General features: G+C 35.1%; 1 protein-coding gene across 1 annotated transcript in view; it reads right to left on the reverse strand.

The window, feature by feature from the left end:
* Nucleotides 1–16,983, reverse strand: part of LOC126970116 (homeobox protein orthopedia-like) — a 57,315-nt gene that overhangs the window by 36,746 nt on the left and 3,586 nt on the right. The window contains exons 2-4 of the mRNA XM_050815880.1: nucleotides 6,760–6,873; nucleotides 5,802–5,910; nucleotides 4,522–4,639 (exon numbers count right to left, since the gene is read on the reverse strand). Of these exons, the coding sequence (XP_050671837.1) occupies nucleotides 4,522–4,639; nucleotides 5,802–5,910; nucleotides 6,760–6,873 (341 nt within the window). The remainder of the gene's footprint in view (nucleotides 1–4,521; nucleotides 4,640–5,801; nucleotides 5,911–6,759; nucleotides 6,874–16,983) is intronic.

Raw genomic sequence — 16,983 nt, forward strand, 5'->3', positions numbered from 1 at the left:
GTCTTTCGATCAGGAGTATTTAGAAAGCAGATGTTTCGAAATAACAAATCTCTATCACGTCTACCAATCCTATCCCTTAGTACATTATGTTTTTGTCTTTCTTTTCTTACATGATTTTGATATATTTAGTATGATTCCTTGTGTTTTCCTGTGGAACAAAAAAAACTTATCTAATGGCGCATCATTCTACAATTAATATATCCATGATAATGGCGACCGTTGCAACTAGAAATATGATGGACTTATTCTTGTCAAATAATTTTTGTACTTTAATTTTACAGGGAAATTATCAGTCAAACAGTAGAGAATCACACACTTTTGCTCTAAATTCGAAGACATTCCACTTCAGTGGGCCTCTGAGATAAATTATTTGGAGGATGCATTTAATAAAATCATGTTTTGACTAAAAAAACAGAATAAACCGCTCGTGAAACCAATAATCGAGCCTAGAATAGCCTAATTGCAAACTATGTTTCTAAATAATGTCCCACATTTCTTTCAAGTTTAGCTGTTTTATTACAATATTATTTTTGTACTTATATTTGGACTATAACAGCTTCTTTTCTCTCATAAAGAAAATGAAAGTCATAAAATTTCAAAAAAAGGTGATAACTTAGATAATTTATATGTCTAGATAGTCTCTTGCTGTTAGACAACCGATAAAAACAATCCAGGAATATTATTTTAGTGCGCGTGACATGCTACGTCTTACACTCGCGATTTGAGTAACACTTTGTGTTAGTGTGTGTGAATCGCTCAAAATAGAGATTAGACCTAAACTCAATTTTTTTAGACGTTTTCACAGCTGTCATAGTCTATCTAGACGTAAAATGATCTAAGGGGATAAATATATTGATTAGTGAACAAATGACTGTTGTTGCATGAGAATGAGATCAATAAATAATTGTAAATAGCCTTCGAATAATTGTTCTAAGTGACAATCAAATATTTTACATTTATGTAATGATAATAGACAGTTATTGGAATTAAAAGAAGAGATAAAATAAAACTAACAAAAATTAAGAGTACAACTAAATTCAAATATGTCAAAACTGTGTGCAAAACATTAAAGTGGAAATGGGCAGGACATATGCTACGTGACAAAAGCGAAAAATGGACAAAAATCATAACGGAGTGGTATCCACAAGAATGCAAAAAAAGCAAAGAGCGACAAATAAAACGATGGGAGGATGACCTTAAGAGAGTGGCTGGCCCAAAATGGATAAGAATGGCGAGAGAGAGAGAACGATGGAAGTCTTTGGAGGAGGCCTATGTCGAAGGACAAGCTGTTAAGAAAATAGTAAGCAATTAGTTAAGGATATATATTTAAAAAATGTAATTGTTAGTAACAGCAATAAAGGCTTATTTTATTTATTTATTTATTAATAGACATTCACAAAATTATGACACAAAGGTGAAATTCATAAAAGACATAAAAATCATAAGTAGAGAATTGTGTGTGCCGCATGCTTTACAACACTGTGTTAGTACATTACAAGAGCAGGCAATGAAAGGGCTTCTGTTTAAGCAACATTTATGATGCTGCGTGATCTGTGAATGGGTTTCGGATGTATTCTTTGATCGTTTATGATGTAGTTTTGTTCGAAACGTTCATCGTTGATCCCGATCTTTCCACCCAATATTTACCAATTGTTTTACTTGATGTATAAAATGCAATAATTGTTTTTGTTCACTCTATTTTTTTAACCGACTTCAAAGAGGAGGAGATTATCAATTCGATCGGTATTTTTTTATGTATGTACATCGAGTACTCTGAAATTTATGTTCCGATTTACGTAATTTTCAGTTCGTTGCAGAATAGATGCCATTTGGTCCCATAAAAAATTTACATGGTTTGGCCCAGTAGTTTTTTTATGAACATTTTTTATGAAAATTTTTGTTTACCTCGATGATATAATTGTTTTGTTGTGTAAGGCTTTTTTAGGAGTTTTCATTCAGGTTGATTATATATTATAATTATTAACTGTCACTAAAAAGTAAAAAATAAATAAAAAAACTACGTATAAAAAACCTACTTCAAAAACTGAAAAGTATCAAATAACCAAAAATTTCATTTACTTCACTTTTACCTTTAATATTCATAAATTACTATCATTTGTATGTGCTAAATATTGATTGCTTTGAAGCATTTTATTAATAATCAAGGTAAAGGTGTATTCGATTAACTTTTAAGTTATTTGATACTTTTCAGTTTTTGAAGTTGGTTTTTTTAAACGTAGTTTTTTTTTGTTTTTCATTAGATGATGATGCATGCGTCACTGTTGATGAAAGCCACAGTCGGTGATGTTAAAAACGCATTGGACAATAAAGTTATGCATAGATCATTCCCTGTTTTTTTCCAGAATCGGCTTTACTATCTGAAGATTTCTATATAGTATTTATGAGATAGTAGAAAATGACAGATAGCTAGCGGCCACTATCCAGTGTATTGACACAGACCCACGGTAGGTAAACACGCACACATGAGCTGTAGCCAAACACGCTGCGGTTCCTAGGAGTTCACATCTCCTTGTTTGTGTATCATTCGGCCACTAGCTGCTACCTATTTCAAAAGCTGATGGATTTCTAAACATATTACAAAGATTAATTACGCAACTACGTCATATTGTTGTTGTTTTTCAGGGTTCCGTAGCCAAATGTCTAAAAACGGAACCCTTATAGATATATAGTAGATAGGTAATGATATTGAGGTTTTTAATATCATTTTTTCTTAACTAAATAATTTGCGCGAGACACACTCCTAAACTGGTAAAATGTGTGTCCCCTGTAACTTGTACTGGAACTTCTAAAAGAAGAGAACGATAAAACTAAAAAAAATATATGATGTACATTACCGTGCAAACTTCCACCGAAAATTGGTTTGAACGAGATCTAGAAAGTAGGTTTTTTAAAGCATTAAACGTTGTAATAAAAAATTAAAATATTTTTTATTACACCGTTTAATTACAACACATCTCCAAATTACATATGACTGAATAAATATTCCTTTACGATAAAGAGGAAAGACTTAAAACTGAAAAATTTTAGGTAGTTACTACTTTAAAAATATTTCGTAATCTCAGGAGTATGAATGAAATATTTTATACACTGTTGTCTAATCTTAGCGACTCAATCACAGCTTCTAATAAAGATAAACGTAACTCATATGATGACCTATCATAAATATTAAAGATTACGACATTATAATGTAGTTAATTAGAAGATAACAGGCAGCAATAAACACAAAGATGAGAGCTACAAATTACTACAGAATAAATAGAGTATTAACACTTGTCAGAGATCATTAGTAACCAATAAAGTTAACCGTCCACCCATATGTCGTCGCGTTAACGAAATACAAATATTTGAAGGCACAAATTAAGTCTAATATCCAATGCAAAGTACTAGTTAACTTGAAACTAAGTGATTCCACAAAGCCTCTGTTAGCGGCTTGCTGTTGGTGATAAAATTAGAGGATTAACATTAATATTATGACAAGGTGTATCAATACTTAAGCGCCAATCATGTCAATACCATCCTCTTTTACTGTTACTGTTCGAAGTCGAGTTAACTGTAGTTAATTTACAAAATGAAATAATAAAAATAAACGATACTGTGCTGATTTTCTAACTCAACCTGATTTCTAAACTGTTCTTTAAAAATTTACTAAAAAGTCGATTCATAATCAAATTTTAATAGAAGTTTAATATTCATTTATTTACTTTAAATTTTAGTATTGATTATTTTGTAAGTTGTAATTTATTTATCCAGCTCACGGGTGCCACACCCGTGAGCTGGATAAATTTAATTTATAATGTTAATGAATAATGTAAATTATGAATAAAATACAGCTGTAATAGACGCAAAAATATTAATAAAAAATATTTACGCGTTATAAAGTTAAAAAAAGAAACAATATTATAATATTTACGCTATTTACGCATAATATGTAAATGACAAAGGAATAATGTATATATTATATCTTTTTTTATTATTAAAAAATACAGTCAAAGTCATAGCCTATTTCCCTTTCACAAAAGATTGAAATTAATCTAAAATTCACTTCAAATTATAATATTTGCGACATTCTCGCGAGATCAAATACACTGCAACTCTCGAGCTGACGTAAAAACTAAGTAATACGAAGGTTGAATCAGGTAGAAGAGGTCTTGTGAAATGTATCAATATAGTGCAAGTTTTGTACGCGACGTGTGAAGAGGGAGTCACGCAAGGTGATTCTCTGGGGCCGGTGTTGTATTTTATATCGTTTTTGTAAATGTGTAAACTTTATTATTTTTATTATAAAGGATGAACAAATAAGTGAACTGATTGTAAGAAAAATCACTCAAGAACGGAACAGCGATTATGCGACTTATGTAGGAAATATATCGTTTCTTCTTCATTATCGTGAAACTTAAGCAGTATTTAATAAAATTAGAAAAAAATACTTATTACATACAATTTCCATCTTTCTTACCTAAAAAAAGGTATTCAATTTTCAATACAAAGTGAAAGACTCACCTGTACTCGACTCTCCGTAAGCCCGATCCTCATGGCAATCTCCTCCCTCATGAAGATGTCGGGGTAGTGGGTTTTTGTGAAGCATCTCTCTAGCTCGTTCAGCTGTGCCGGTGTAAACCTATACCATCATTATCCTCAGTTGAAACTTTACTACTAATGGTATTATTGAACTTCTGTATATAAGCTTTAAATTTATAATTAATTATCATATAACTATTGTTCAAAATTATATCATTAATTTAATATAACTAATCGCATAAGTTTTCTGGCAACATCAATCGTGAGATTTCCATTGTTTCACTGCGGATCTTGTGAAGTTCAGTCCTGCACCACTTCCAGGGGATTCTAGTGGCCACAACCAGGTGGTATTTTATTTAATCTGGTACACTTGGCTGCGTATAATTTCGACAGTTAGTGCGATAGAATTCTGCCGATGAATAAATTATATCTTGTATTGTATTGTCTTACATATTTATTTATTTCAGAGGACATCAGTAGCTGATTGATATAACAAATCTGTACTCAAAAAATGGCATTTTAAAATTCGCAAATTCCTAATCCAAAATCCAACTCTAAAACACAATTAATTCTTTTGGATTCCATAGTAAGGTTGGTATTGTTAATGCGGAGCATTAACTGTGAATTATCGAGAGATGACGTCAATAAATCAATATACAATATAATTATCGGCATCATAAGAATCATCAGACACCGAGTAAAGTTCAGTTTACAAGATACAATACAAATTATACCAGCTACTTTTGAACCAAATGGTATTACGAGCCGCGATGGAAAGCTTGACCGGTGACCTGACGAAATGACTTTGGTGGCTTGGAAACGGAGAAGGGCGCGGTCTGGGACACACTGGCGTCCTTCTTTTTCATGTCCAAGTTACGTCAGTTCACAGTTGCTGCTGGAGCTGCTGTTTTGACTGCCAAATACCGCAAGCGTCGCAAATATCTCAGTCTCAGTGATTACATCTTTCCGACGTGTGGTCTCGAGACACTTAGTGGGCCCAAAGGCGCGGGGAATGTACAAAGTACTTCTCGCCTAAATAGGGCTACTGGCAATTCAAGCGCTGGCAGCTATTTCGATCAACGGATGAGCCTAGCTATCCAACGTAAAAACGCTTCCAGTATTCTTGTCACGCTTCCACGTAATGATAGTTTTAATTTTATGTAATTATAGTCTTGTAAATATAATAAGATTTGTATTGTTTGAATAAATGTATAATCACTATTGTATAGGTATATATAATTAAATATTGTGTGCGTGTTTACCTCGTCCTGTGTCTCTTCTGCTTGGTGGGCTTGTCGCTATCTGATGCTGACGATGACATGCTGACGGGTACCGTGGACATGTGGCCGCTGTGTTGCTGGTGAACTCCACCTAAATCCACAAGCATAGTCAAAAAATCAAATCAAAATTTCTTTATTTGTACCCAGTAATTTACAATACATATGAAACTCTCCTGGTAGATTTAGATAATCTGTGTTAGGAGTCAATCACTCATTACAAGTTACTCGAAACAAAATTGAAAACTAAAAATAATGAAGATATTATTTCTATTGACTTGGATTATAAACAAACAAGTGTGTAGTGAGCAGTAGAATCTACCACGTGTTGCTGATTAGTAACATACTAGTAGATTATTGGTGCGTTTGTAAAAGCAGATAGAAAGTATATGGTTTTTGTCAAAAAGCTTATAACAAACAGAAAAGTGACTGATAACATATTATATTATTTAAAAACATGCTAACTTAAAATGTTGTTGGTAATAGTCGGTTAACTATATATTGTTGTTAAATACTTTCCCATAGCCGCGCCCCAGGCGCATGTCGTCCCTTCACACGCGTCTTTAGATCGAGCTTGCTGTCGTTACACTGCTCTTTGTGACCTACAGACAGTACATAATATGTCGATGGATAGACAGAGAACAAAGTTACCTTGCAAGTGGTTGGCTCGGTTGTTATCTGAGCAGCCTCGCACCAGGCGCTTGGTTTGGGTCCACACTCGTCTTTAGATCGAGCTTGCTGTCGCTACACTGCTCTTTATGACCTACAGACAGTACATAATATGTCGTTGGATAGACAGAGAACAAAGTTACCTTGCAAGTGGTTGCCTCGGTTGGTTTGGGTTCACACTCGTCTTTAGATCGAGCTTGCTGTCGTTGCACTGCTCTTTGTGACCTACAGACAGTACATAATACGTCGTCAGATAAACAGAGAACAAAGTTACCTTGCAAGTGGTCGGCTCGGATGGTGTGTGCGAGCAGCCTCGCTCCGGGCGCATGATGTCGCTCCACACTCGGCTTTAGATCGAGCTTGCTGTCGTTGCACTGCTCTTTGTGACCTACAGACATACAATCAATCTTGTCAAATCACCACATTTCCAAAGAACTATTTTCTATCTGTTTTTTTTTTTCCTTTTTTAATTATTTCGAAGGACTATTTAACATGATACCTGCCATCTCGAATTTGTAACGTTTATCCTGTTAACATTATAAATATATTTAAGCTATATAGGTGTATCTTAATCACGCCGTAATCCCTTTTACTCAATGCGAGGTAAAAGGGGTCGGAAGTGCCTAAATGTGACAAGGAGTAATTAATTTACGCCAGAGTGGTAATATTTAAATCAATCTAGTGAAAATTCTTAAAGTGAAAACTTCTGAAGTGCTAGGAGTATCTTATTTCACGTGCTTAATAAGACTGAGATGTAACGATCGGCTATATAACACCCGTTTGGGTAAGGTTGACTCAAGTCGAATAAGAGAGCTACCCGATAAGTTTAACAGAGTAATTTATATCTATATAAGATATAAGAGCAATGTAGTGTAACACAAAGATGGCGTTGAAATCTAATTCCTCAGCAAACACAATAGGTATAGATCACCAATCTATCGTTCGCAGTAATATATCGGTGGAAAGTTCTTGATGAGAATAGCTTAAAATCGTTGAGTATGGGGTTCGGGTGGTCGAGAACAAAAACTATTCATGGTCAAACATTTCCTATAGGGTTACATTAAAAATGAGGAGGAGCGGGTCGTCACTAGTATGATTATTATTAAATAAATTTTTCGTGTTATTTTTTTTATGAAAATAGTTATTTTTCTTGTTATAAACCTGGCCTACATGAACTTTTCACTTCTGATAGTGGTGTAAAGCTTCTTAAGTTCATTAATTGCGTTGTTTAGTTAGTAAAATGATAACAACTGTTTCGTAAAGACTATGGTATTCTTTTCTAGGTAATTCAATGAAACAAATTAAATTTATATTCTAAATTTTAGAAAGATGCGGGACTCGAAACCGCGCCTTTCGGGTTCCCTCCGTGCGCTCTTACCAACTGAACCAACCCTTCGAGTATTTTATTGAAGTTTCTCTTTTAGTATATAAAAGCACTGTCTGCAGCCTAATGAAAAAGTAATATAGCCTATAATATGGAATGACGTTGCGTACTCAGTGTTTCTTGTTCTCACAACGTATGTACCAGCGGGAGGCTCCTTTGCACAGGAAGCCAACTAGATTACGGGTACCACAACGGCGCCTATTTCTGCCGTGAAGCAGTAATTGGTAAACATTACAGTGTTTCGGTCTGAAGGGCGCCGTAGCTAGTGAAATAGCTGGGCAAATGAGACTTAACATCTTATATCTCAAGGTGACGAGCGCAATTGTAGTGCCGCTCAGAATTTTTGGGTTTTTCAATTGATAGATTATTTAGGTCGATAAGGTCGTCTACGTTCTTGTAATTCTTCTGGTGAGAGAGAGTAAGAGAGATTAATCGCAATAAGAGATGAACATATTGAAAATGTTTAGTCTCAAGGAATTTCAATAAAAACAGTTATACTATTGTGTTCATATAAATTATAGATGTTCCCATGTCGCATCCGACTTGGAAAAACCACACAAGCAAGCTCATGACATGGCTTGGTTCTGTGTGGAAGAAATTGTCTTAAAAACTGCACTGTAGAAGAACGCTAGACATCTAGACGGTGGGAATGATATCCTAATTTATGGCGTGTCGTGCGAAGGAAATCGGCGGCAGGATACAAGTCACACAGTTATTCGGAACACGGGTCAGATTCAAGTGATCTAGCCGTTCACAGATAATTGGACTCTGCGTTGCACTCGGTTAATTGGTTAGAGATGATACTGGGGTGCGCCAGACCAGAGGTGACAGCAATACTCCATATGCGGCTGGATCTGCACCTTGGGCATTGCCATGTTGTATTTGTAAACTCCCTCGTTTCTTCGAAGCCATTATGGCTTTGCTTTCTCCATGACTGGCAGCGAGATTTCGAGAGCCAGTATGCCGAAACTAGGCGAGGCAAGGAAGGAATAAATGTTTTTTTTTTGTGATTAACGCTTCTTTCACAGGCTCCAGGTTGGAGCAATAAGCGTCGAGTACGACACGTATGCTGCGCCCTATGAGCAAGCCGGTGATCCGCTTGCATAAACATTTTAAATAGTATATTTCATTACGAGTGCGGAAAACCTGTCATTGCAAAGAGTTCCGACAAATGTCTACCCGAGCCGAGGTGCAGCCGAAGGTGAGGGTTGACAGTCGGAACAAGTTGCAATGACGGTTCCGCACGTGTACTGAACAACTATTTTTAATACAGTTGCGAAAAAATGAAGCATTTTAATAGAATATTAAAAACACAAAATGGCGCCAACTATAAAAGAATATAAGCAGAGATTTTTTTGTTTTCTTTACCCATTCTGGGTAGGCAAAGGGAACTATGCCCATACAGCCAAGTCTTCAGTAGATTTTTTTTATTGATATGAAATGAAATTTAATGAGATGAAATGAAATGAAACCTAACCTAACTCATTGAATCACATCATTCGATTTGATATTGAAACAAATAAGTAGCTTCTTTTTAGAAATATTTGCATGAATCCTAAAAACTTCTACGAATTTTTTTGTTGTAAAAACTTCGTGGTTGGTTTATTTCTTTTTAATACACATTATTTTGACAGTTGGGAAAGAAAACGCACGAGTGCGGAAAAGGTAAAAAAAGCTCGAGGGTGTAATAGCTAACATCCCGAACGCAATACGAATACGAAACGTCCCTGCAATACGCCACTTTTTGAGCAACTGTATTAAAAGTTTATTACAGTATGAAGTTAACTTTAACTGCTACTGTTATATTGATGACAATGAGTACGTTATATCTACTTAATATCTAATTTATTTTGCAAACGATTCATAAACTATCATAGATTATCGGAATAATAGATTATCGGAATATGATTTTTTTTCTCTGTTGATATCCTATCAATACTTCCAGGCTGGTCAAGTTAAAATAGAGATTTAGATAATAATACTTTATTTTCATTTTTTACACTCACTGCAAATAGCTTAACTTACTAATTAAACATAATTTTAATAAATATATATTAAATGTGTGTGTGTGTGTGTGAGTGTGTGTGTGAAAGTCCTCAAATTTTATACGCTATAGCAATGGTATAAGAAAGTACCATTTGGTGAACTTATGGAAGGAATACCACAAATGACTGGAACTTTTCAGTGATTTGTTTTAATAACGATAACATAGTTAAGAGGCTATAAACAAAAAATGAGGCTAGTAACCATAAAACTAATCTGGTAAAAGGTACGAAATATTTCAGATTGGATTAATTTTTAATGTATAGTTTCCTTGTTTAATAAGATGTATTAGCTTGAAGCTTAACTAACTTAATTATTAATGTATTTATATGCTTATAATAACAAATTAGTTATAAGGTACTGCAAACAATATCCAATATCATTCATACCAATTCAATAATCACAGAGCTTAAAATAGCAAACGTTATATAAACTATCGCATCGTGGCAGCACCAACCTATTAATACTGATTTGGACATTCCTTAGCAATTACATAAAAAAAGGATTGTTTGGTTTTATGAAACCACGGTAAAAGTGAAACTTTTTTCACATTATAGACATTCAACTAAAAAATTTTGGAATAATATTCCATTAAGGGTATAAAAATCGCTTTATCAATCTTAATTTTATACTTGGAAAATTGGAATGATAATGGGAAATAAAAAAAACAAACAAAATAGCGTGGAGAATTGGCACAAATGAATTAAAGTCTATACACTACACGGTCAGCTGCTGCGGCTACATAGCCCTATAGCAATATATCGTAGTAGTAATCGTCAAAGTAAGTAAAACAAACTCTTGTCTATGCCACATATTATTAGCCTTATTTCTTTAACCGTGCATTCTAGTAGAGAGTCCTCATAGAGCCTTAATATTAATACAGTAGATTCCACAGTTTTCAATTCCTCGCCGTTTAACAAAATACTCGAATCTTCATTTTCATTTCATTCATTTTTTTCACATTATAGACATTCAACTAAAAAATTTTGGAATAATATTCCATTAAGGGTATAAAAATCGCTTTATCAATCTTAATTTTATACTTGGAAAATTGGAATGATAATGGGAAATAAAAAAAACAAACAAAATAGCGTGGAGAATTGGCACAAATGAATTAAAGTCTCTACACTACACGGTCAGCTGCTGCTAACTATAGGCGCCGCCCGACCGTCACGCGACATGCAACACACAGCCGAAAAAGTTTGAGATGAAGTAATAAAGTTTCACTTTAATAAGAACGATTATTAATAATTATAACATGTTGACCGGGCACCGAGAGCCTCTTGTCGTCACCTAGTTGACGTCCACATGGACCAGCCATCGTTTCCATCGTTTCCATCGCACCTAATATTTATTATGCAAGGGGACGACCCGCAACCAGAAGACAGCGTAAATAATGACATCTTATTATGTATGACAAGCCATGTGATAAGAATCCGAAAAATTTATAGAGAGTTATAAAATAATGCTCACAAAAAAACTTCATGAAATGATTTCGAGTATATATTTCAAATAACCCACCCGAAAAAAATACACGTGCAATGGGTGATTTTGAATCTTATTTTTAATAAAAATATTTGAATTTGAATATTATAAAAAAAAAACTACAAAGAGATAAATACAGTAGTTAATTATTGTCATCAGTTTGAAAGTGACATCTTCGTGAAAAGTTGATCAAAACGTCCAAAAGCGTTGAGGTTACATTAAGCTCTGGACTTAGCAAGATTGTCAAAGTTACGCCGTTCCGCTAAAGTGAAGCGCTCAACTTAATCTTTGTTTCTCATTCCATTTTCTATTTACGTCGGAATGAGTTTTACATTTCATTATCTATTTGAATAAGCTTGGGATGCTGCGGTTTCATGTGAAATTAATATTAATTAAAGTAATTTATTTGGGTGCATGAATGGAGATTTTTCTAAATGATTTTAAGTAATGACGGGCTATAAGTTTATATATATGATGTTAAAAAAATACACAAATATAATTTGAAAAAGAAAATTTTATGAACGATGCGGGACTCGAACCCACGACCTCCGGCGTTCCGTGCCGGTGCTCTAACCAACTGAGCTTTTGAACCGTTCGAGTACCGCCTCGTTATAAAATTCTGTTTGCTTTGTTCAACTCTCAGGTTGTGGCTTCATCTACAGGATTCACTTTACAGTTGATAACCTGCTGCGGCACGGAACGCCGGAGGTCGTGGGTTCGAGTCCCGCATCGTTCATAAAATTTTGTTTTTCAAATTTTATTTGTGTATTAATCCTAGAAGTGAGGGTTATCACTTTAAAAACATAACATATTGTTAAAAAAATATTTAAATCACAATTATGAATTCATATACATCATATAATCACTGTTTTCCAGGACTTTCAGAAGTCACCGACCTACATTAACATGGTTTTGATTATCTTCCTCATAAGGAAGAAAATGGAAAAAAGAACGATGAGGAAGCTCTATATCGCTCAGAGGGCAATGGAGATAGCTCAGAGAGCAAAGCCCATGCTTGGAGTTTCCCTGCGAGATCGAATGAGAAATGAGTGGATCGTGTAAGAGAACCAAAGTCACCGAAATAGACCCAGATGGTTGCAAAACTGAAGTGGCAGTGGGAAGGGGACATAGTTCGACGGACAGATGGCCGTTGGGGTAGTAAAGTCCTCGAATGGCGACCACGTACCGGAAGACGTAGTGGTGATTAGCCTACAAGATGGTCTGGTCAAGATCGCCGGAACACGTTGGATGAAGGCACCACAGGACCGATCGTCATGGCGATCTTTGGGGGAGGCCTTTGTCCAGCAGTGGACGTCTTCCGGCTAAAATGTTCTAACACATGCGTTAACTCTATAATAAAAGATGTCTCTCTTTTGCTAATCTAGATCTGGCTTGTTCTCAGTACAATTTAAGCAACCCATCCAGTTTCACCTATATTCTCAGCGGCAGTATGAAAACGGTCTTTGAAATTTTTCCTGTGAGGTAGATACGATAAAACTTATCCTCGAATGTATAGGTATTAAATATACAAAACAACATGGAGGTATTCCAAATAATGTCCACACCAACTCTTTCAAGAGAAGAGCATACTTCGCAACTTATAGGCCGGCCATCCATCTCACGACCCCTGGTGATGTGGAAGTCCATGGGAGGCTGCCTCATCACTTTCCAACACGTGAGCCTCTTGTAAGATTTAGATTTTTTATGACAATAAGGGATGAGACGAGCAGGATGTTCAGCTTATTCAATTACAATAAAGTAACTAACTACCACTCAGGATTCTTGAACAACCCAAAATTTTGAGCGCCACCACAATTGCGCTCTGTACCTTGAGAGATAATATGAAGTCTGATTTGCCAAGTATTTACACTAGCTACGGCGCCCTTCAGACCGAATCACAATAATGCTTACACATAACTGCTTCACGGCAGAAATAGGCGCCGTTGTGGTACCCATAATCTAGCCGGCATCCTGTGCAAAGGAGCCTCCTACTGGTAAAAAAGATTGCTCTCTCATATTTAATAAAAATTTAGGCTTTAGAGTCAGTCTTTATTACAATAGAGTTTTATCTAACCGAGTAGAACGCATAATGTTTGTAGATATGAGAGATGATATTGTTAAAAGTTTGTATATAAACCTAGTATAATACTACTACAATTTTTAGCAAATTCATTTAAGTGCCCATATACACACATCATGAAGGCTCTACTGTGATCCAAATGGCGAATTTATAAATCATAGAATGAACGTACTTAAGTAATATTCGAAAACCGGAAATATATTGGGACATGGATAGCGAGGATTGAACTGGTAGCTCCGTAGTGGGACTGGTTCTTCAAATTCAAATTCAAATTCGAATATTCTTATTCATAACAGGATATGACATCACTTATTCAAAGTCAAAAACTATCACAAAACCATGACAAAAATAATGCCTCAGACCCGAGAAGAATAGGCGCAACAAACTCAGTGGGCCTTTTTTTTTCATCAAAAAATATGTTTAAATAGTAATATCGTACAGTTAGTCCCATCAGTTAATAGCCTAAGGGCGGTCGTTCCATTCCCAATCTGTGGAATCATTAAGAAATACATTTATGTTATAGTAACCTTTACCACACAAACGCTCTTTAGCAATTCTTTTCAATATCGTGGTACTTTTGTTTTGTACATTTTCTGGGATTTTGTTCTAAAAGGATATACATCGCCCCACAAACGACTTACTTACTCGACTTAGCCGAGTAGTAGGTTAACATTATGATTGTCACTGTTTCTAACAAATTCCTCAATGTACTTATGAACATATAGAACATTATCAAAAATATGTTGAGAAGCAACAGCCAAAATTTTTATTTCCTTAAATTTTTGTCATAATGATTCTGTAGGACCTAGGTCTTTTTGCACAACTGCTATGCGAATAGCCCTCTTTTGCAGCACAATAATCGGAGTAATATCGGCTACATAGCCCTATAGCAATATATCGTAGTAGTAATCGTCAAAGTAAGTAAAACAAACTCTTGTCTATGCCACATATTATTAGCCTTATCTCTTTAACCGTGCATTCTAGTAGAGAGTCCTCATAGAGCCTTAATATTAATACAGTAGATTCCACAGTTTTCAATTTCTCGCCGTTTAACAAAATACTCGAATCTTCATTTTAACATTTAGTGCAGACTTCAGTAAATTTAATATTTTAAGCTAGATTATTGGCGCTAAACGAGAAATCTTCAAGCTAAGAGTTTATAACCACCTCAAAGGCTGGGAATGCCATTGGCACTCATTTTTCACTTTCGATATGGTCAGCCATTTGCCTGTTTATCCCTTTTATAAAAAGAAACTCAACAATGTCGGATAGAGCATTGCTTACTATATCACGCGTTATTTGGACTCATTTTACTTTGAATATGAATGAAGTATCAACAAACATACTTTATCATACTTTTATGATGTTTAGGCATAACGTTTATATGAATTCTAAAGATAAAGGGTCTGAAAATAGACCGTTGCGGTACCCCCATATAAGAAAGAAAACCCAAGAGATCTCGAGAGACCATTGATATTCAGCTAGTGAATTATATTATTTATACATACATAACGATGTCGTGAGCAGTTTCTTTAACACCATAGTGCCTCAGTTTCCTGACCATTGTTATTTGTTGACCAAAATCACACTTCAAACCCTGCAAATATCACAAAAAATTTTGGGATGGAATTAGATTTTGGTGCAATGTGCTTTTTTAATGAGAATAAGTGGTGAAACGAGGAAGATCTGATATAAGTGATACGCCCTGCTCATTATATTGTAGTTCCATTCAGGATTTACAAAAAATTCTTGCCTCATACAGCCAATTTGTGGAATCAATTACCGGCTACTGTATATGAGACCATATAACACACGTGATGCTTATTTGACTTTTTTTACGAGACAGCAATTATTTATTTATATTAATTACAATACAATAATTTATTACAAGTTAACAACTAAAGCTGTGAACGCAACAACATAATATTATGTATAGCTACCTACTAACGTCGATATTAGCATTAACCGACACTATAGATACGACTTTGGGACCCTTAAAACGAGAGCATACTCAACTATATTTCATACTCCCGCAACTCATCTCTTCACCCCTGGTTTTGCGGATGTCCATAGGCGGCTGAATCACCACTCCCCATCGCATGAGCCTCTTGCCCGTTTGCCCCCACTTACATAAATAATTCTTGCAATGGCATCTCAATTATTGCGCTCGTCATCGGCCTTGACATATAAGGCGGTCATTCTATAGTAATTAGTTTCACTTACTATCGAACACCGGTTCACAAGGATGTTTGGATGGAGTCCGTCGACCCATTAACCTGTACCTCCTCCAAAAACCTTCTCCTAGTAAATGTGCCTTAGTACAAGCCAGTCTATTAATCAATTAAAAAATCTTAATGAAAAGACCCTCTTATTTAAATTTTAAAGAATTAGGCTTGTGTGTGTGTGGCATCTTGTCACTCAATGGCATCTTTCAAATTTTGTACCATACGCTTCGTTTTATTTTACATTGAAATTAAAAAAATGCAAAATACTTTCTGATGATATTTGATCCCAGTGTCTTTCTTATTTCTTATTGTTTACAAAGATTTACTACGCAACCCGGCATTTTAGTTGCAATTATAAGCAAAGTTTAACAGAACATGTGGCACGTCAACGTCACACATTGCTCGAGACTGGCCCGAGTACGCCCACTTGGACGAAGTATTGTTTGCCGCACTTCGCGAAAACGCCTGTGGAATCCAGTTGGAGAACAGCAGATCGGCAGCGCTATTTCAGACCCTTTTCTCGATTGCCTCGGATTATAGAACAAGGAAAAATTAATATTTCATCAGTTCAGTTCATCCTCATGACGAATAATAAAAACTCTTCATTATGAAAATTGTGTTTATTGCCTAGTTTATAAAAAGATTGTTTCTATTTTGTATAGTTATCAGAACATGAAGATATTTTAATTATTATTTAAACATCTTTTACTGAGCTTCATGATTTTAAAATGTAGGAAACATACCTACATTTTCTTCTATTCTCAAATATAACAGTGTCACTGTTTAATGAGGCTAGAAAATATAATTAAGAATGAAATAATAAACGATATCTTTACGTAAGTTAACAGTAACGAGTAACGATACATAGACACATAACCGTTACCCCCCGTATCGATAACGGTTCAGATTTACCGTAACCGGTCCTATTAAACCTGTTTACGAGCGAACGGATATCCGGGAGTAATAGGTATCAGTAATGGTAATGCCCGGGTATAACAAAATTGTAGCTTAAATGCAATTACTCGCAAGTAATATACTTAGTTGATATAGTAGTTCGCCTGACTCCGGGTACGTACATTTAACCGACTTCATAAAAGGAGGAGGTTCTCAATTCGTCGGTATTTTTTTTTATGTTTGTTACCTCAAAACTTTCGACTGGGTGAACCGATTTTGATAATTCTTTTTATTTGAGAGCTGGTGCTTCTCGAGTGGTTCCATTGTAATTTAGTCCAGATCTGACTGTGGAATCCATGAGAAAACCATAAAAGTCTTAAAATTTAC

This window comes from Leptidea sinapis, chromosome 1 (assembly GCF_905404315.1).
Source record: "Leptidea sinapis chromosome 1, ilLepSina1.1, whole genome shotgun sequence".
In the NCBI taxonomy this organism is placed as follows: Eukaryota; Metazoa; Arthropoda; class Insecta; order Lepidoptera; family Pieridae; genus Leptidea; species Leptidea sinapis.